This window comes from Meleagris gallopavo, chromosome 30 (genome assembly GCF_905368555.1).
Source record: "Meleagris gallopavo chromosome 30, MGAL_WU_HG_1.1, whole genome shotgun sequence".
NCBI lineage: Eukaryota > Metazoa > Chordata > Aves > Galliformes > Phasianidae > Meleagris > Meleagris gallopavo.
The window spans coordinates 2,133,156-2,153,149 of NC_139433.1; the positions used below are offsets into that span (position 1 = coordinate 2,133,156).

General features: G+C 60.9%; 2 protein-coding genes across 6 annotated transcripts; both read left to right on the forward strand.

Annotated features, from left to right (window-relative positions):
* The first annotated feature begins 914 nt into the window (after positions 1 to 914).
* On the forward strand, positions 915 to 5,878 carry MOB3A (MOB kinase activator 3A). Of its 4 annotated transcripts, XM_085211997.1 has the most exons (6): positions 1,279 to 1,424; positions 1,858 to 2,013; positions 2,936 to 3,033; positions 3,148 to 3,430; positions 4,264 to 4,466; positions 5,711 to 5,878. In XM_085211997.1, the coding sequence occupies exons 3-6, from the start codon at positions 3,013 to 3,015 to the stop codon at positions 5,738 to 5,740; spliced, it is 537 nt and encodes a 178-aa protein (XP_085068123.1). In that variant the 5' UTR covers positions 1,279 to 1,424; positions 1,858 to 2,013; positions 2,936 to 3,012; the 3' UTR covers positions 5,741 to 5,878. The 4 variants fall into 4 exon arrangements, with proteins under 4 accessions (XP_085068121.1, XP_085068122.1, XP_085068123.1 ...); XM_085211995.1 differs by lacking the exon at positions 1,279 to 1,424 and adding an exon at positions 915 to 1,057 and having other exon boundaries at positions 2,936 to 3,430; XM_085211996.1 differs by lacking the exon at positions 1,279 to 1,424 and adding an exon at positions 920 to 1,063 and having other exon boundaries at positions 2,936 to 3,430.
* Positions 5,879 to 8,211: 2,333 nt separating this feature from the next.
* MKNK2 (MAPK interacting serine/threonine kinase 2) lies at positions 8,212 to 16,435 on the forward strand. 2 transcript variants are annotated; one of them, XM_085211987.1, is made up of 13 exons: positions 8,212 to 8,279; positions 8,839 to 8,920; positions 9,019 to 9,120; positions 9,209 to 9,306; positions 9,814 to 9,893; positions 10,216 to 10,289; positions 10,387 to 10,491; positions 10,688 to 10,743; positions 10,834 to 10,929; positions 12,247 to 12,441; positions 12,537 to 12,701; positions 12,787 to 12,830; positions 14,020 to 16,435. In XM_085211987.1, exons 1-13 carry the CDS (start codon positions 8,232 to 8,234, stop codon positions 14,279 to 14,281), a joined length of 1,407 nt encoding a protein of 468 aa, XP_085068113.1. In that variant the 5' UTR covers positions 8,212 to 8,231; the 3' UTR covers positions 14,282 to 16,435. The 2 variants fall into 2 exon arrangements, with proteins under 2 accessions (XP_085068113.1, XP_085068114.1); XM_085211988.1 differs by lacking the exon at positions 10,834 to 10,929.
* The last annotated feature ends 3,559 nt before the right edge of the window (positions 16,436 to 19,994 follow it).

Here is a 19,994-nt window from a genome sequence, read left to right on the forward strand (position 1 = left end):
GAGTCGTTCTGAAAGAGCTGCAGGAATGTTTGTCAGGAATCCCCTGCTCTGCAATACGGGCACGGCGTGTGGCTGCTGCAAGGGCTGAGCGCCGTGTGCCCTCAGTGGAGGAGCTGAGAGCTCTGCAGAGGTGAGAAGTTCCTTTCTGCCCCAGCAGCTGGGAGCTGCGTGGAGAAAATCCCACTGCCTTTGCAGAGGTGTTACCTGCGCTGAGCTCCTGCTGCTCCCAGAAGCGTTGGCTCATTCGTTTTCACTGCAGGGTGGGCCTGCACTGTCCGGCAAGGGGAAAACGGCACTCTGTGCTGCTGACCTCGGGAGAAAGGAGCTGTGCACGGGGGGGAGGGCAAAATAAAGGCTTGGGGTGAACGTCGGGTGCGCGCAGTGAGCAGCGGGGCCTGAACTGCGCGGTGCCGCCTCCCAGCAGCAGGGCGGGCGCTGGTTCTGCTCCGTGCCGCCATCGTGCCGCGATCCATCGAGCAGCTGAACGGAAAATCGGTCCTTATCGCTGCAGCTCCTGCAAGCCGTGCGGTGAGGGCTGCGTGCCTGGAGCTGCACCCGGCGCTGCTGCGCTTCGTGCCGCGCAGGGGAGGCTGAGCTCCTACGGCTCTGCGGCGGAACGAAGAAATGCTGGAGGTCCCGCGGGCCGGCCGGAGCCGTGACTCAGCTGCAGGATGTCATTACCGTGCTGTGTCAACGCTTCGTTCCGTCTCTAATTTAATCCATTAGGGTTTCTAAGAATAACCAGCTTTTACTAATTACAAAGAAGAGCGGGCTGCGTCAGGGCTGATCCTGATCTGTACCGGCGGAGCTCCGGGAGGGGCTGGGAAAGGCCAATGCGGGGGGGGGAGGAGGAGGAACGGCACCGCGGAGCCCCGTGCTGCCCTCAGTTTCCCCACCGGGCCCCGCATCCGCCTCCACGGCTCTCCCACCCACCCACCTTCCTTCCGTCCGCCCCGAGAGCACCTGAAGCCTCGGGCACGGTTCGGGGCGGTCCGTGACCGCCGTAGGGTTTAAGGGGGGTTTGGAGTCGCAGCACCGGGACGCGGTCCGTGGGCAGGTGGGGGTGCGTCGGGGTTGGACGTGGGGCTTTAAGTGGGTTTTTCCAACCGGAACGATCCTGCGATTTCGGTGAGGTTTGGGGTCCTCGGTTTCCTCCCCGGAGGGGTCGCGCCCCACGCGCTGGCCGCAAAGAAGGAAATAGAATAAAATGAGCTACGCGGGGCCTTCACGAGCACATCGGACCGCGACCCCCCCGGGTCCCGCCCCGCCCCACGAGGAGCGGCGTTCGCAGCGCGGCCCCTTTAAGAGGAAGAAGCGCGGCGCGGGGCGCGGCCCCTTTAAGAGGAAGTAGCGCCGGCGGAGCGCCGCGGAGGGGGAGGGGCGCGCGGGGCTGCGCTGCGGCGGCACGAGGGGCAGAGCGGCGGGTGAGGGGCGGGGGTCCGAGGGGGGGGAAATGGGGGCTGGGGGGGGGAGGAACCGAGGGACTCTGCGGGCCCGGGGGGGGGAGCGGGCCCGAGCGATGCCTGCGGCGTAAATGCCTCCGTGGGGGGAGGCGGGGGGTCACGGCTGCCGGGAACGGCTCCGGTGCTGCTGGGAGCCGAGCGCCGAGCTTGGAGCTCCCAGCCGGAGCGGCTGCGCTTCCCCGTCCCCTTCCCCCCCACTTCCCATCCCTCTTCCCCGTCCCCTTCCGCATCCCTTTTTATCCCCGCCTTCCCTTCCCCCCGCTCTCTGTTATCCCCCCGTCCCGCAGTTCGTTCTCCGGGTGCGGCCCCCCCGCCCCCATCCCTCCACCCCCCATCCCCTCCCGCTCCGCCCCGCAGCTCCATCCCGCAGCTCGCGTTCTCTTTCTGCCTTCAGTCCCGCACCGTTGCGCCTCCCTCGGCCTTCGAGTCGGCACGGAGCGCTCCTGGGGCGCGGGGTGAAGCTCTTCCCCGTGGGACCTCAGCAACAGGAGGAAGAGGAAGAAGAGGGGGACGACCTTCAGCCTCTGAGCTTCGCCTTCTCGGAATACGGGTAAATATCCGCGCTGCGGGACCCGCGGTGCCCACCGTTAACGCACACGCGGTGCTGACCGCCCGCACCGCCGGGCTGCGCCCTCCGCATCGCGGCCCGCCGTTCCACCCCCCGTTCCGCCCTCCTGTTGCTGCACGCAGCTCTCTGTGCCCCCCATCCCCTCGCCCTTTCTCTCCCGTGCCCTGGGATGACGCTCAGCCTTTCGGGATGGAGCTGAGCCGCGGTTTTCCCGTCGGCTCCGTGGCCGCTGCCGGTTTGTGGCTCCGCGCTGAGCCATGAAGGGCTCTTTGTGTTCATCCGGACCTTTAGCAGCAGAGCATCTGAAGCTGTGTTTGCAGGCGGCTCTGCGGAGTTCTGTGCTCAGGCGGATCGATTTCCGGGCTGGAAGCAGAGCTGCCTTCCTGCTCGCAGACAGAAATGTTGCTGTGCGCTCAGCATCGCGGCCGGGCTGCTCTGTGCCGGCCCTGCTTTGCTGCGGGGCTCAGCCCGGCTCCTGGATGCCGGCAGGGCTGTGAAAGCAGCACTTAAAGGAGCAGCGGTGCTGGCGCGGCGGGATGCTGGCTGTGTGAGGGCAGTGCCGTGCCTCGCACTGCATGGGGGGATCTTCCTTTCCCCATCCCCCGTGGGCGGTGCAGCTCTCCGGGACGGAGCTCTCTGAGGGTTTCTCCCCTTTCTCCTCTCTTTGGCTCTGCTGGCAGTCAGAGCGGCTGTGCTGCCCGCCCCGCTCAGCACAGAGCAGTGTTTGGCTGCAGCCCCGAGCTCCCGTGGTGGGGCTGCCCGGTGCTGACGACACGAAGGATGGCTGCGGGTATCGATAGCTGCAAACAGGCAGCGCCGTGTTCCTTCTGGGATCTGTGCTCACGTCCCTGCCTCGCCTCTCCTCTGCATGGGCTGCTGTTAACCCTGCTGTGCTGCCTTGCAGGCTGGCAGTGGATGAGCAGCAGCAGCAGGAGGAGGAGGAGGAGGAGGGCGGCTCTGTGACGGTGGCAGGGAATCGAGATGTCCCACGCTTTGAAGCAGGTGTTCAATAAGGACAAAACCTTCCGGCCCAAACGTAAATTCGAGCCGGGCACGCAGCGCTTCGAGCTGCACAAGAAGGCTCAGGCATCTCTGAACGCCGGGCTGGACTTGAAGGTGGCCGTGCAGCTGCCGCCGGGCGAGGAGCAGAACGACTGGGTGGCCGTGCACGTGGTGGACTTCTTCAACCGCATCAACCTGATCTACGGCACCATCAGCGACTACTGCACCGAGCAGTCCTGCCCCGTCATGTCGGGAGGCCCCAGGTACGAGTACCGCTGGCAGGACGAGCACAAGTACAGGAAGCCCACGGCCCTGTCTGCCCCGCAGTACATGAACCTGCTGATGGATTGGATCGAGGTGCAGATCAACAACGAGGACATCTTCCCCACCAATGTCGGTGAGTGCGGCTCTGCTGTTGCTCTGGGCTCTGTGTCAGCACGGGGATAGAATCGTAAAACTGCTCAGGTTGGGACAGACCTTAAAGACCACCGGTCCGACCGCCACCCAGCCGTCCAACCCCAACCCTAACGGCCCTCTGCTAAATCACGGCCCTGAGCACCGCATCCAGGTGGGTTTTAAGCACATCCAGGGATGGTGACTCAACCACCTCCCTGGGCAGCCCGCCGCAGTGCTTAACAACCCTTTCTGCAAAGAGGTGTTTCCTGATATCCAGCCTAAACTTACCCTGGTGCAACTTGAGGCCATTTCCCCCTCATCCCGTCACCAGTGAGAAGAGACCAGCCCCGCTGTGCTGTACGCAGCTTTCAGATACTGGCAGAGAGCAGTGAGGTCTCCCTCCCCTCAGCCTCCTCTTCCCCAGACCGAACAGCCCCAGTTCCTTCAGTCTTTCCTCATAAGCCATATTCTCCAAGCCCTTCCCCGGCCTCGCTGCCCTTCTTTGGACCTGCTCCATCACCTCCATGTCCCTTCTGTACTGAAGCGCCCAAAACTGAACCCAGCACTCGAGGTGAGGCCTCACCAGTGCCCAGTGCAGGACAGAGTTGTCCAGAGGGCACACGGTGGGTGCATCCCCAGCACTGCCTGCTGCCTGTAGTTCTTAAAGAGCTGCAGACCCTCAGCGTAGGAGGAACCGCAGCGGGTTTTCTTCAGCCCTTTCCTTCGGGGAGATGAGCTGCTCTGCAGCGGAGCTCGGCGCTTTGCGATGCTCTGCGCCGCATCCGTGCTGGGATGGAGGGGAGCAGCTGTGGGATGTGCTGGTGCTGCCCCCAGGTACGCCCTTCCCCAGGAACTTCCTCCCCGTGGTGAAGAAGATCCTCTCGAGGCTCTTCCGCGTCTTCGTCCACGTCTACATCCATCACTTCGACCGCATCACGCAGATGGGCTCGGAGGCGCACGTGAACACGTGCTACAAGCACTTCTACTACTTTGTGAAGGAGTTCAACCTCATCGACACCAAGGAGCTGGAGCCTCTGGTGGGCGGAGGGGCGGTGGGGGGCTGTGCTTGGGGTGGTTGGCCTGGGGGGGGGTGGAATGAAGGGTGGTTCTGTGGGGTGGTCTGGGGGTGGTCCATGGGGTTGTGGGGGGTGGCATTAAGGGGTATTGGTGGTGGGTCTGTGGGGTGTGCTGCCCCATGGGGATGTGGGGGGTGGCATTAAGGGGTATTGGTGGTGGGTCTGTGGGGTGTCCTGCCCCATGGGGGTGTGGGGGGTGGCATTAAGGGGTATTGGTGGTGGTTCTGTGGGGTGGTCCATGGGGGTGTGGGGGGTGGCATTAAGGGGTATTGGTGGTGGTTCTGTGGGGTGTGCTGCCCCATGGGGGTGTGGGGGTGGCATTAAGGGGTATTGGTGGTGGTTCTGTGGGGTGTGCTGCCCCATGGGGGTGTGGGGGGTGGCATTAAGGGGTATTGGTGGTGGTTCTGTGGGGTGTGCTGCCCCACTGGGTGGGAGGAGCGGGGTGGCATTGGGGGGTGGCAGCAGTGGTGGTTCTGTGGGGTTGGTTATGGGGTGTTCTGCCCCACTGGTGGACAGGGATGTGGCATCAAGGGCATGAAGGGGTGGCAATGGTGGTTCTGTGGGAGGTCCTGCCCTACTGGGGGGATGGTGGCATTAAAGGGTATCAATGGTGGTTCTGTGGGGTTGGCTGTGGGATGTCCTGCCCCATGGGAGTGTGAGGGGGTGGAATTAAAGGGTATTGGTGGCTATTCTGTGGGGTGTCCTGCCCCACTGGTTGGGAGGAAGTGGGTGGTGGTAAGGAGTGGCAGTGGTGGTGGTTCTGTGGGGTTGGCTGTGGGGAGTCCTGCCCTACAGGGAGAGGGGGTAATGGTGGTTCTGTGGGATGTCCTGCCCTACTGAAGGAGGAGGATGTGGCATCGAGGGGTAGTGGTGGTTCTGTGGGGTGTCCTGCCCCACTGAGTGGGGGGAAGAGGGTGGCATGAAGGGCTGGCAGTGGTGGTGGTTCTGTGGGGTTGGCTATGGGCTGTCCTGCCCTACGGGGGGAGGTGCGGGGGGGTGGCATGAAGGCGTAGCAGTGGTTCTGTGGGGTGTCCTGCCCCATCAGGGGAGGGTGGGGTGGCATTAAGGGGTGGGGTGGCTCTGTGGGGTTGGCTGTGGGTTGTCCTGCCCTACGGGGGTGGGGGTGGCATTAAGGGATGCTGTGCTGGGGCCGATCACCGTGCTGCAGTTCTGGACCTGACGCTCCTCGTCCCGTCCCTTTGCAGAAGGAGATGACAGCACAGATGTGCCACTGAGGATCCCTGCTGCGCAGCGCCGTCCCCGCAGCACCACACAGACGTTTCCTTACAGAAATGAATTTATATTTTTAAGGCGTTTCGATGTAATCACTGCAGTATAGCAGGAGTATTTTTGTAAGAGATGTTCTAGATCGATTCGTTTGGTTGTTTGTCTTTTTTTGTTGCTTTTTTTTTTTTCTTTTCCCCCCCCCGATAGCGATTTCTATTATTATTAAAAAAAAAAAAAAAAAAGAAAGGAAAAAGAAAGGTTCCAGGCTGCCGGGAGGGAGCAGTCGTCGTGCAGTTGGGGCACACAGTGCTGGGTGGGCATTCGTGGGGTCAAGGCAGTGGCTTTGTAGTGCAGGAGGGGTTTCTCAGAGCAGTGGATGAAGGAGCTGCTGCTCTGTGCCCTGGGGGTGTGCGTGGAGGGGGGGTTGGTTTGGAGGGGTGTGAGCGCAGGGATGCACAACAGCCTGAGTGGAAGCAATAAATGGAGTGAGCACTGTGCAGGGGGAGCTGCTGTGTGTGTGTGTGTGTGTGTGCAGAGGTGGTGGGATGAGTGCACAGCATGCAGAGAGCACGCAGGTGTGCAGGGAGCATGCAAGGAACATGCAGGGAGCGTGCAAGGAGCGTGCAAGGAGCACTTGCATGCAGAGAGCGTGTGGTGGGTGCAGGAAGTGTGCAAAGTGCACGCATGGAGCGTGGAAGGTGCATGTAGTGAGCGTGCAGGGAGCGTGCGGTGCTTGATGTGCAAAGAGCACGCAGGGAGCACGAAAAAAGCATGCAGGGGGTGTGCAGCGTGCACGCAGGGAGCGTGCAGAGAGCGTGCAAGTGTGTGGAGTGCATGATGTGCAAAGAGCACGCCGTGAACGTGAGAGAATGCGGAGTGCGTGCAGTGAGTGTGCTGAGTGTGAAGGGAACATGCAAAGTGCATGCAAGGAACATGCAAAGTGCATGGAGGAAGCATGGAAAGTGCATGCAGGAACATGCAGTGCACGATGTGCAAAGAGTGTGGTGAACATGTAGAGAGCACGCAAACTACATGCAGGGACATGCAACAAACGTGCAAGGGGGACATGTAGCAAACATGTAATGAACATGTAGGGAACATGCAGAGAGCGTGCAGGCTGCGGGGTGCAGGTGGCCCTGCTGATGTGTGCTGTGTGTTCATTGTATGTTCATTGTGTGTACCCCACGTGCTCCTTGTGTGTTCATTGCATGTTCCCTGCATGTAAATTGCATGTTCATTACATGGTTGTGCCTTCCCTGCGTGTTCTCTGTATGTTCATTGCATGTTCTCTGTATGTTCATTGCATGTTCCTTGTGTGTTTGTTGTATTTGCCCTGCATGTTATTTGCATGGTTCCTTTGTGTGTTTATTTGTGTTCTTTGCATGTTTATTACATGTTCTTTGCATGTTCCTTGCATGTTCTTTGCATGGCTCCTGAATGTTCTTTACATGTTCCCTTATGTTCATAGCATGCTCTCTGCATGTTCCTTGCCTGTTTGTTGCATGTCCCTTGTATGTTCATTGCATGTTCATTACATGTTTGTTATGTGTTCTGTTCAGCGTCTGTTGCATGTTTATTACATGTTCCTTGCATGTTTATTACATGTTGTGTTCTGTTCAGTGTGTTGCATGTTTATTACATGTTCCTCACATGTTAGTTGTGTGTTCATTACGTTCCTTCCATGTTCTCTGGATGTTCACTACATGTTCCTTGCGTGTTCGCTGGGGACACGGGGGTCTCTGGTGGGACATGGGGCCGTGGGGACACACAGCCATGACCTGCCCCCCCCGCACACAGTCCCAACGTCACAGCGCCGAGCACGGCCCCACTCGTGACATGAGTGTGGCTGCACCCGGGGGGGGGCCGTGGGGGTGTTGCCATCCCGGGGGGGGGGGGGGGGGGGCACGCGACCCCGGGTGTCCCTGCGCTGAGCGACGGGAAGAGGCGTTCCGGGGGGGTGTTGGGGGGAGGGGGGGGGGGTTGGTACGGGGGGATTCCGGCACTGGGGGACGGACACGGGGGTGTTTTGTCGGGGGGGGGGGGGGGGAGCAGCGGGGAGAGCTGCGTGCCCTCATTGGCGGCTCCGCGCTGCGGGGGGGGCGGGGGGGCTGTTTTGGTGCTGGGCCGCAGCGCGGGGCGGGGCGGGGCGGAGCGGCGTTATAAGCGCGGGGGGGGCGGTGCCGGGATCCCCCCCCGCGGCGGAGCGGAGCGGTGCGGAGCGGCGGCGGTGGCGGTGCGCTCCGAACGGCGGCGGTGAGCGGGGCGGGGGGGGGGGGACGGGAGGCGGGGGGCTGTGCGGGCTGTGCGGGGGGGGTACGAACCTCTGAACACCCCCCCCCTCTCTCCCCGCAGGTCTCGGCCACCCCCCGGCTCTGCCCCTCCCCCTCCGCCCCCCCCCTTCCCCGTTTTTATTTACCCCCTTTCCCCCCAGTTTTATTGCCCCCACCCCCCCCGTTTTCTTGCCACCCCCCCACCCCCCCCCTCCCACCCCTCAGCAAAATGGTGCAGAAGAAATCGGAGCTCGCGGGGTTCCACCGCTCCTTCACGGTACGGGGGGGGCCGGGCTGAGCGCTGCAGCACCGCCCGACGGGGGGGGGAGCGGGGGGGGGCATTGCGGGGCTCTATGGGGAGTGGGGGGGCAGTGGGGGGGGGCTCTGCTCTATGAATTTGGGATCTGAGGGGGGGACGCTGGGGGGGGGGGTGTTGTCCCCCACCCGGAGTGGAGCTTTGTGGGGGGGTGGTATTTCTGTTCCCCCCCCCCCCCCCTTTTCCCCGTAGTGGTGCAGTGCTGCTCTGCCCCAATCCTGCACTGGGGGGGGTCAGGGCCTGTTGGCTTTGGTGTGGGTTTGGGGTCGTGGGGCTGCGAGCCTTGCACCATACCCCAGGGTTGGGGGGTGGGGGGGGGCGGGATGCTCTGTGCCCCCCATCGCGGGGGGGGGGACCCCAGCGGTCCCCATCCCGTGTGGGCAGACCTTCCTCGCCCCATGGCTTGGGGCTGCTCCGCACCTATGGGGCAGCAGCAGCCATATCCGTGGGGTGGGAGGGTGGGGGAGGGGTTTCCATCCTTGTGCCCCACACTGTGACCCCCAACTCCCCCCCCCTCCAGGGCCAGAACCCCTTCGAGCTGTCATTCGAGCAGCCCCCCCGCCTGCAGCCCGAATTTGACTTTGACTGCCCACCCCGTCCCGGTAAGCATCGCCCCACAGCAGTGGGGTGGTTGGGGTGGGGGGGAGCCACGTCTTTATAGGGCCGAAACCCCCCTGTTCCCCCTCCTCGCCCCCCCCAGACATGCCCTCCAGCCAACCCATCGACATCCCCGACGCCAAGAAGCGCCCCAAGAAGAAGAAGCGTTGCAGAGCCACCGACAGCTTCTCGGGGCGCTTTGAAGGTGAGGGGGGTTGGGTTGGGGTCGGGGTGTATGGGGCGGTCCCTACAGTGATCCCATTGTCACGGGGACCCCCCTGCCCTCCCCCCAGATGTGTACCAGCTGCAGGAGGAGGTGTTGGGGGAAGGGGCCCACGCCCGAGTGCAGTCCTGTGTCAACCTCATCACCAACAAGGAGTACGCCGTCAAGGTGCGTGCCTCGACCCCATTACTGCCCCATAACCCCACAGCCACCCCACAGCCACGCTGGGAAATGAGGGCGGAGGGGGTGAGTGAGTGTTTGGGACGCTGAGGGTGTGGGGCTGTCTGTGTATCCAGCCCATAGGGCAGGGCTTGGGGTGTGCGCACCCTGTGGGGCAGGGCTGTGGGATTTGGGGGAGTGTGTGACCCCATATAAGGCAGGGCTGTGGGGTTTAGGGTCTGTGTGCCCCTTACAGGGCTCTGTGTTCAGGGAGGTGGGGCTGGAGAGGTTATCCCAAATCCCCTACTGACTTCTGGCGTGGGAGCAGAACGCAGAGGGGAACGGCAGCCCCTCCCCCCACACACCCATTAGGACGCCCCTATTGATTCAGTGGGGGGGCGTAGGGTTAGGGTGTGGGGTAGTGGGGCAGTGGGTGCAGCCCCACGGGTGGGAAAGGACCGGCAGGGTGGGAGGGGTACTGTGTCCTTAACCCCCACTGACCCCCCCGTGCTGCAGATCATCGAGAAGCGCCGTGGGCACATCCGCAGCCGCGTGTTCCGGGAGGTGGAGATGCTCTACCAGTGCCAGGGCCATAGGTAGGGGGGGCACCCATGGACCCCTCCACCTTAGGAACATCCCATGTGGCCCCACGTCCCCCGATAGGTTTGGGGTCTGGGGTCTTTGGTTGTTTGGGTTTGATCTGTCCCATCCCGTGGGGAGGGGTCTCATTTGGGGGGTCAGTGCTGCTGGGGGGGGGGGGGGGAGGAACACTTTGATGGCCCCAAATCCTCCTGAAGCTTTGGGGGGCAGGAGGGGGTCTTTGGCTGTTTGGATTTGATCTGACCTTGAGGGTGGGGTGATTGGGGGTCCCGTCCCACGGTGGGGGGGTCCCCATATTTTGCGGTGCCCCCGCCTTAGGAACGTGCTGGAGCTGATCGAGTTCTTCGAGGAAGAGGAGCGCTTCTACCTGGTGTTCGAGAAGATGCGGGGCGGTGAGTGCTGGGGGGGTCTTATAGGGTCGTGGAGGCAATGAGCTCAGCCCCCCACCCCTACACTGAGTCCTGACCCCCCCCCCCCCCCACCCCACAGGCTCCATCCTGACCCACATCCACCGGCGACGCCACTTCAATGAGCTGGAGGCCAGCGTGGTGGTGCGGGACATCGCACGCGCCCTGCACTTCCTGCACAACAAGGGTGGGTGGGGGCACCGCCCTGCCGGGTGTGGGTCCCCCCCCGGGGGGTGAACCCGTTCCTCTGTGGGGAGGTGCCCCATGGCATGGGGGGGGGCACTCAGCCTTTCCCTGCATTGGGGTCAGGGTGGGGTGGGGGGGGATATTTTGGCCCTATATGAGAGCTCCTCTATTTGTCGTTCCCTCCCCCCCACCTATAGGAATAGCACACAGGGATCTGAAGCCGGAGAACATCCTGTGTGAGAGCCCAGACCAGGTGAGTGGGGTGAGGGGGTGATGGAGGGTGGGGGGCACAGTGCCATGGGGGTCATCCAGCCCCACACATCTGTGCCCCCACCCCACGAAGGTGTCCCCGGTGAAGATCTGTGACTTCGACCTGGGCAGCGGCATCAAACTGAACGGGGACTGCTCCCCCATCTCCACCCCAGAGCTGCTCACCCCGGTACAGCCCCCCCACCCCATAACACTCCCACCCACGTTTCCCTATTTCATGACCCCCGCCCCCCACCGTTTCTTCTGCTCTCTGCCCTAAGAGCCTCGTGGGGAGGGGGGATGGGGTGGGGGGGATCACAGGGAGCCCTCACCCCTATAACACTGCTGTCCCACCCTGGGGTGAAGGAAGCCCTTATCGCTGTGGGGCCCCGTTGGGGATTTTTGGCCCCCGGGGGGGCTGAGCTGCAAACAGCAATTGGGGGAGGGGGGGTGAGGGGCACACAGCTCCCCCCCAGCCCCTCTATCCTGCTCCATCACTGCACTGCGTTCCACTTGTGCTGCAGGTTCCCTGTTCTCAGCCTCACTGGGGGTTGTTTTTCCCCACCCCTCTTCACCTCCCCCCCGGTCCCTATAGGGTTAAGGCTCACCCTGTGCCGGGGGGGGGGCACTGTGGGGGGCGGTGCCGTTCCATTATCTGCTGCTACAGCTTTTCCTCTGCCCTCGTCACCGGGTCATGTGTGCTGGAAAGGCCCAGAGCGTGGGGGCGGGCGCTGTGGGGTCTGGGCGTCCCCGTCCCCATTGCGTCAGTGCTCACTGCTGTGGGGAGGGGCTTGGAGTGGGGTGCTGGGGGGGGGCTTTGGGGTGACACCCCCTCTGTAAAGGGGCACAGCTGCTGGAATCCTCTGCATTGTGTTGGGGGGGGACCTTAAATCACGGGGTCCGTGTCGCAGCCCTCCCCGTAAAGGGAACCCATTGGGGCGATGCCATAAAGTAGGGACCCCGTCCCAGTGCTCACTACAGGGGGACCCACTGGGGTGATGCTGGGAAATGGGGACCCACAGATTGGGGGTTTGGGGACCTCATCCCAGTGCTCACCATAGGGAGACCTATTGGGGGTGGTACTTGAAGTGGGGTCCCCCAGATCAGGGGTTTTGGGGATCCATCCTGATGCTCCTCAAAGGGGGATGTGTTGGGGTGGTGGTGGTAAATGGGATCCCCAGATCAGGGGATTTAATGACCCCATCCCAGTGCTCTCTGTAGGGGAACCTAAAGGGGGTGGTGCTGGGAAGGGGGTTGCCCCAGATGAGAGGGTTTGGGGATCCATCCTGCTGCTCACCATAGGGGAACCCATTGGGGTGATGCTGAGAAATGGGGTCCAGCAGATCTGAGGACCCCCTCCCAGCACCCACCACAGAGGGACACGTTGGGGACGGTGCTGGGAAGTGGGCTGCCCCAGGTTGGGGGATCTGAGGGATCCCATTGGGACGGTGTGGGGAGGCAGCCCCCCCCAAGAGCTGCATCCTGACAGCTGCCCCCGACCCCGCAGTGTGGCTCGGCTGAGTACATGGCCCCAGAGGTGGTGGAGGCCTTCAGCGAGGAGGCGTCCATCTACGACAAGCGCTGTGACCTGTGGAGCCTGGGGGTGATCCTGTACATCATGCTCAGTGGGTACCCCCCCTTCGTGGGCCACTGTGGCTCCGACTGCGGCTGGGACCGAGGCGAGGCGTGCCCCACCTGCCAGGTGTGCGGGGTGCCCACCCTACAGCCCCTTGTTTTCCCTTCCTTCCCCCCTTGCTCACCCTGCAGTCCCTCATTTTCCCTTCCCACCCCTCCCAGAACATGTTATTTGAGAGCATCCAGGAGGGCAAATACGAGTTCCCCGACAAGGACTGGGCGCACATCTCCTTTGGGGCCAAAGATCTCATCTCGAAGCTGCTGCTGCGGGATGCCAAGAAGCGGCTCAGCGCTGCCCAGGTCCTGGAGCACCCCTGGGTGCAGGGGGTGAGTGCTGTGTGCCCCCCGTCCCGGTGTGATGCCCCCGAGGGCTGCGGGGTGCCCATGTGTGAGTGGCTCTGTTTCATTGCAGTGCGCCCCGGATAACACCCTGCCAACCCCCATCATCCTGCAGAGGTGAGTGCTGAGGGGTGGTCCTCATTTGTAGGGTTGTGGCGTGGGTCGGTGTGGGAAGGAACCGAAACTCATCTGGTTCCAGCACTGTGGGTGGGGACAGCCCCATAGAGCAGGTTGGCACGAAGCCCTATAGAGCAGGTTGGCCTGAAAACCTCCAGCCGGCGTCTGTGGGGTGGGCTGGGGCCAAACTGGGGCTAATGGGGTGGGGGTGGTCATTGGAACACAGCTCCTGGGGGCTGCTACCCAGCACCACCCCAATGGCCTGCCCTATGGGATCTCCCCATCTCCTCATTTGGGGCAGTTCCCAGCACCATCCCCAGTGGGGTCCCTATGGTGGGCACTGGGACCCACAGATTTGTGGACCCCCAATGGATTCCCCTATGGTGAGCAGCAGGATGGACTCCCAAGCCCCCTGAGTGAGGGGAGCCCACTTCCCAGCACTGCCTCCATTAGGTTCCCCTACAGAGAGTGTTGGGATGGGTTCATTAAATCCTCTGATTTGGGGACCCCATTTCCCACCGTCACCCTAATGGGTCCCCCTCTGGGGAGCACTGAGATGGGGTCCCCAAACCCCTGAATGCATGGGTCCTCATTTCATGGCATCACCCCAGCGGGTCCCCGTATGAGGAGCTCAGGGATGTGGATCCCATTTCCCACCATCACCCCAGTGGGTTCCTTCATAGTGAGCACTGGGACATCAACACTCTGATTTGAGGGACCCCACTTCCCACCATCACCTCAGTGTGTCCCCGTATAGTGAGCACTGGGATGGGGTCCCCAAACCCCTGGATCTGTGAGTCCCCATTTCATGGCATCACCCCCATGGGTCCCCTGCGGTGAGCACCAGCACATGGACCCCCTCATTTGAGGGACCAGCATCACCCCCAGTAGTCCCAGCCCACCCCATGGGATCCAGGTTTGCCCCCAGCCCACCCCACAGACCCAACCTCGGACGGGATGGGGGCACCCACGGCTGCTCCAGGCAGTGCCAGTGCATCGACCAAGAACTTCTTCCCTGTATTCCACCAAAGCTCACACTCTTCATTTAAAACTGTGACTCCCAGGATCCTGCTTGTGCCACTATGGGGTTGCAGTGCATGATTTGGGTCCGAGCCCCATTTTCAGCACCATCCCTGCATGGCGCGGGGCCTCAAACGCACTCTCAGCCCCCTCCATCCGTGCCCCATAGGAACAGCAGTGCCAAAGAACTCACCTCCTTCGCCGCAGAGGCCATGGCCGTCAACAGGCAGCTGACACAGCGCGACGAGGATGAGGAGGAGGAGGAGGAGGAGCGCCCCATCATCATCAAAGCAGCCTCCAGGGCCGTGCAGCTCTCACCACCCTCCGAGTCCCAGCTGGCGCAGCGGCGGCAGAGGAGCAGCGCGGCCAAAGCAGTGGCTGCGGGGCAGCACCTGGTGGCCCCGCTGGTCCTGGTGGCTGACCAGGCCTGAGCCCCGCCGTGCTCCCCTTCCCCACCCCTCTTTCTCTTCAGTTTTTCTTTTTTTTTCTTTTTTTTTTTTCCCCCCCCCTCCTCTACCCCCAAATCTGCCCTTGTTTGCTGGCTGCCAACGAGATAGGACTGACTGTCCTGTTGGCTGCTCCCCGAGGTTTTGCGGATCTTCTGGGGCTTTGGGGCTGGTGGGGTTTAGGGAAGATCCTACTATTTTTTTTTTTTTGCTAAGGTATTAAATCACACGTGGGGTCGCTTCCCCCCTTCCTTCCCCCCCCAGCCACCCACAGACACCAGACAGACACTTGAGCTTTGCTCCCCAGCTCGTGGTTGGTTTCTCCTGTCCCCCCCCCGCACACCCCGGCACCAAAGGACTCTGTGCCGCGGCCGCTCTCAGCTCATACTGTGAACAAAAGACCAGCAGCAGCAGCGCTGTCACCTCGGCCCTATGGGGAGCTGAGGGTCCCCCAGATGTGGGGGGGGCTACAAGCAGGGGGGGCCATCCCAGGGATGGTGTGGTATGGGAGTGCACCCCGATGCTCACCCCAACCCCGATGCTCACCCCCCACAACACATCCCATTGCCCCAACCCGGCTCATGCCCGCCTCGGCAGCCAGCCTCCAGAATAAGCTATTCACCCCCCTTTTATCCTTTTTAATTGTTACTGATTAGTGTTGGTTTTAACCTGCTCTAGCTGTGCTTCTCTACAGGGCACGGAGAAACGTCTTCCGTTCCACCCTCACTCCAGCAGGCAGCTCCCAGGGGTAAGGTCAGAGTGGGGCAATGCTCAGTCCCAGGGCTGTGCTCCTGCACTGGGGGGGAGGTCGTGCACCCCAGGTTCCAGAGCAGCTGAGGCAAATAGGGAAAAACATCTTTAGGAATACAGGGGTGCTCCATGGAATCCCCCTCGGTAGGGCAGCATGGCCCTGGTGTAGCTTTGGGCTGGCCCTGAGGCTGGGCAGTGGAGGGGGGGTCCCAGCTGGGAGCAGCAGCAGCAGCAGCAGGAGGGTTTGGGGTGCAGGGCAGCAGGGGGGAGCTGATGGAACACTGTGGGGTCGGAGCTGCAGCCGTCCCCGTGTCCTGCTCAGAGCAGGGAGCCCTGTTATTCTGCATTCTCTATGCTTGGAGCTTTATATGTTTTGGGTTTTTTTTTTTGGGGGGGGGGAGGAGGGCACGGGGGAAAGCAAAAAGCAACCGTGCCCCATGCTGTGTGCAGTGGGAGCTTGCCTGGATATGGGAGAGACGTCCCCAGGTCGCTGGAAAAAAAAGAGTTCTCCTTTCTGTTTTCAGAGTGCTGACAGCAATACTATGCAATACGTGTAGGGTTGTTTTGGGGCGGGGGTTTCCTCCAGGTGTAGGGCTGCCCTCCCCACCCCTCTGCAGCACTGTGGGGTCAGGGACGGTGATGCTTCGAGGCCCCCGGTCCTCCCTCCCCCCGAGGAAAGACAAAAAATCCATCTTGATTGTGCGTTGTGACATGGATTGCTTACTTTGTGCTATCAGTTGTGGATGATTCCTCGTTGTCTTATATTAAGAACTGCTGGAAGGATGCGCAGCCAACGCCTCGGGCTGGGGTTCCTGAGGTCTGCTGTGGGGTGGGAGCAGCTTGGGGCTGGGCTGTGGGGTTCAGGATCAGCCCTGTGGCACCCACAGGTGCTCCCCAAAGCCCTTCACCCACTCCTGCAAAGCCCCGCTGAGCACCTATCCCAGAAACCAGATGTTACGTTAGTTTTGAAGCTGGAAACTTTAAGCATTTTGCCTCCTCCCATCCCTGCGCTCCCCTCCGGCCCCACTAACCTGACGTAGGACTGGGTAGAAACTTGTACTGTGAAGTTAACTTTTTTTTTTTAATGGAAATGGGGGGATTTTCTCTGCTTTACGATGGATGAAGACTGCCAAAGCTGGGCTGACGCATTGCACCCCCCTGCCTCCACTTGGGGCTGGCTGGGGAATAAAAGTAATGGGGGGGGGGGGGGGGAAAGAGAATTAAAAAGGAAGAGAAAAAAAAAAAAAAACCCTACAACCAACAAGCACTTTACTGTATGTACCAGGTGAACTGATACAGCTGGATTGAAGTTTTCCTTTATAACCATTGTTGATGCCAGAATTTTGTATTCTGTTTTGTAAGGATTTAATAAAAATGCGTTGAGACCGACCCAAGGGTGGGGGCTGTCCCAGTCCCTGTTCACTTCTCCCAACCCTGGGGTGGGGGGTGGTCACCGTGGCCCCAGTGTGCCCTGGGCTGTAGGGTTGGGGGAAACTGAGGCACAGAGACAGGGTGGGGTGGGAGGGGATGGCTTTGGGGCTGGGGTTACTGGGGGTTTGGGGATGGTTTTGGCTTTGAGGATGCTGTGGGGCTGGCTTTGGGGAGTGTGGAGGTGGGGAGCGCAGGGGGAGGGGGGCTGCAAAGGCATTGCTGTGCTGCTTTAACCCTTGTACAAGGTCTCTGAAATATAAAGTGATTATTTTTAAGGTGTGTTTTGGCACGGTGAGGAACTTTTCCAGCCGTGCCCCCGTGCTGGGGACGGGCGCGACAGCACCTGGGTGCCGGTGCTCGGCTCAGAACCAGGTTTGGGCTGGGGCAGTGGTGAAGTTGTGGGGCAGAGCTGAGCTCTGTGGGGCTGAGGACAAGGGCCTGGGGTGTCCCCTTGGTCCCAGCAGCTCCGGTGTCACCTCTGCTGTCCCAGCCAGGATCCCCTTCCTCGCCACCGCCCCTAGAAAGTGCCCCATGGTTGGACACTGGGTCAGAGCACGTGCGGAGAAGGGCAGCTCTGAAAATAGCCCTAAGCTATTAAGCTAAAGTGCCCCACATCACTGGGTGCTGCAGCATCAGCCCAAAATAGGAGCTCACGGTGACAGCGTGGCGGTGGCACCTGGGTGACACAGCGGGACGTGTGATGCTTCCATGGGTCTCCGTTCCCATCTTCTGCTTGGGGCGCAGCTCCACAACACAAAGCAACGTAGGATGTCCTCTGCTTCCTGCAGTGCTCGGGCTGCTGGTTTTGCTGAGCCGGCTGCGAGCGCCTGGTTGGTAAAGCAGCAATCTGGTGGTGATCAGATCTAGAAATAGCGGCGCGGTGCCGTTTTTAGGAGCGTTTGTTCTCAGCTTTATTTTGGGGAAGTCGAAGCCTCCCAGATGGCACTGTTTCTGACGGCGCCTCTTTGTCTAATAACACTGCTGATCGCTTCTGCTTCGCTCCAGAGATGAGCAGCCGCTTCTCCCCGTCCTTTCTGCACCCCTGCCCAGGTGTGACAGCACCCCGAGCACATTCCTCCACTATCCATACAATTATTTCTCTCCTGGGCTTCTTTCCATTGGCTTGGCTTTTAATCATCAGGCCACCACCTCAAAATGACTAATTTTCATTTATTTCATCACACGCAGGGCTCTAATTAGTTGCCTGCACGGTGGCCAGAGGCTGGTGCTGCTCGCTCCATGCAGCGTCCACTCTTGCAGCTGCACACGGGGCCGAGCAGCAGCCTGCAGCTCCCTCTGATGCTTGCAGCGAAACGCAAGCAGGACAGAGTGGAAAACAGAGTTTTGAGCAAAAAAAAAAAAACAATGCTGAAATGCATGGAAACAGCTCTGCCAGCAAAGGGGTGTAACTCTGCGACGTGCTGCAAGGAGGAGGACGTGGTGTTTTTGAAAGAGAGCGCGTCCATGTTCAGTGCTCGGTTATCAGTAATTGCAGGAAGATTTCAGAGGGAAAAGCAGCATCTCTCTCAAGGCTGCCGTGCATTCCTGCATGCAGACTGGCTGCCAGAAGGGTCAGCTAATGGCCAGCTCTGAGCTGTGCATAGCTGTGGGAATGGGAGTTCCCCCAATTAGGATAATGCAGTAGAAACCTGCTGGTGTGCAATGCAGCAGGAGCAGATATGAGATAACGCGACGCAAAGCCGTCGGTCCACGCTGGTGTGTGCAGCCACAGAGATTGGTCCCATGAGATCCCTCAGCTGCGTGGGGTCTCAGCTCCGAACCCACAGCTGGCACAGCTCTGTGTGGCAGCAGAGGGGCAGGCAGTGCACTGCTGCAATGGAGGGCTGCACCAGGACTGCGTGTTTGCTCATGTGTGCACGCACCTTGAGGAGCTGAGCACAGATCCTGACCCCGCTTTAGGGGAAGAGATGGTTCACGAGAGCAACAAGGAGCACCCCTGGCCCTGGGTGCCCCCCAGACTCAGTCCCATATCACTCTCCTGTTCCCCAACTCGGTTGGGCTGCCCCCGTTCCTTGGCCCCTGGTCCCTGCACACTTAGAACTACCCCCATTACCCCTCAATATTGCCCCTCCTCCCCCAGAACTGTCCGTATCTCTCAGAACTGCCCCTCCACTCCAGAACTGCCCTTGTGCCCCTCAGAACTGCCCCCTTCACCCCTCACAGCTGCCCCCTCAGCCCAGAACTGCTCCCATACCCCATATCTGCCCATCCCCTGCTATCCCTCAGTACTGCCTCCTCACACCCCATAGAGCCACCCCCTCACCCCAGATCTGCCCCTCACCCCACCCAGAGCTGCCCATGCACATCAAAACTGCCCCTCACATCTGCCCCCTCCCCTCAGATCTGCCCCTCAGAAATGCCCTCTCCTCTCAGAACCACCCCCTCGCCCCTCAGAGCCGCCCATGCTCTCAAATCTGCCCCTCTGCCCTCAGATCTCACCTATCTCTGCAGATCTGCCCCTCACACCCCTCAGAACTGCCCCTCTCTCCTCAGAGCTGCCCATCTCTCTCAGAGCTGCCCCCTCATCCCTCAGATCTGCCCCTCACGTCCCTCACACCCACCCCTCTCCCTTCAGAACTGCTCCTCACATCTGCCCCTCTTCTCTCTCCCTTCATATCTGCTCCTCTCCCCTTAGATCTGCCCATACACCTCAGAACTGCCCCTCAGAACCGCCCTCTCCCCTCAGAACTGCCCAGACCTCTCATATCTACCTTTTTCCCCTCAAATCTGCCCCTTACCTCTCACATCTGCCCACACATCTCAGAACTGCTCCCCTTCCCGCACATCTGCCCATACACCTCACATCTGCCCCTCAAAACTGCCCCCTCCTCTCAAATCTGCCCCTCATAACTGCCTCTCTCCTCTATCTGCCCCTTTCCCCTTATATCTGCCCCTCACATCCCTCAGATCTGCCCCCTCACATCTACCCCTCTTCACTCAGAACTGTCCTCACGCTCCTCATATCTGCCCCTTTCCTCTCCCATATCTGCCTCTCTCCTCTCAGAACTGCCCCTTTCCCCTATATCTGCCCCTCACATCCCTCAGAACTGCCCCCCTCCCCTCACATCTGCCCAGACACCTCACATCTGTCCCTCAAAACTGCCCCTTCTCCTCTCAAATCTGCCCCTCACATCCCTCAGAACTGCCTCTCTCCTCTCATATCTGCCCCTTTTCTCTCAAATCTGCCCCTTACTTCTCACATCTGCTCACACACCTCAGAACTGCCCCCTCCCCTCACATCTGCAACTCAAATCTGCCCCTTTCCCCTCAAATCTGCCCCTCTCCTCTCATATCTGCCCTCACATCCCTCAGATCTGCCCCCCCCCATCTGCCCCACTCCACTCAGAGCTGCCCTCACACCCCTCAAATCCGCCCCTTTCCTCTCAGATCTGCCCCCCTCCCCTCCCATATCTGCCCACACACCTCAGATCTGCTCCTCTCCTCTCCCCTCACATCCGCAACTCAAATCTGCCCCTTTCCCCTCAGATCTGCCCAC

Bases quoted from the DNA above. Each gene is read 5' to 3' on its own strand.
- MKNK2 (XM_085211987.1), top strand. From the start codon at position 8,232: ATGGTGCAGAAGAAATCGGAGCTCGCGGGGTTCCACCGCTCCTTCACG. The intron at 9,894-10,215 runs GTAGGGGGGGCA...CCCCCGCCTTAG, and splicing joins TACCAGTGCCAGGGCCATAG to GAACGTGCTGGAGCTGATCG. The intron at 10,290-10,386 runs GTGAGTGCTGGG...CCCACCCCACAG, and splicing joins GTTCGAGAAGATGCGGGGCG to GCTCCATCCTGACCCACATC.
- MOB3A (XM_085211995.1), top strand. From the start codon at position 3,013: ATGTCCCACGCTTTGAAGCAGGTGTTCAATAAGGACAAAACCTTCCGG. The intron at 3,431-4,263 runs GTGAGTGCGGCT...TGCTGCCCCCAG, and splicing joins CATCTTCCCCACCAATGTCG to GTACGCCCTTCCCCAGGAAC. The intron at 4,467-5,710 runs GTGGGCGGAGGG...GTCCCTTTGCAG, and splicing joins CCAAGGAGCTGGAGCCTCTG to AAGGAGATGACAGCACAGAT.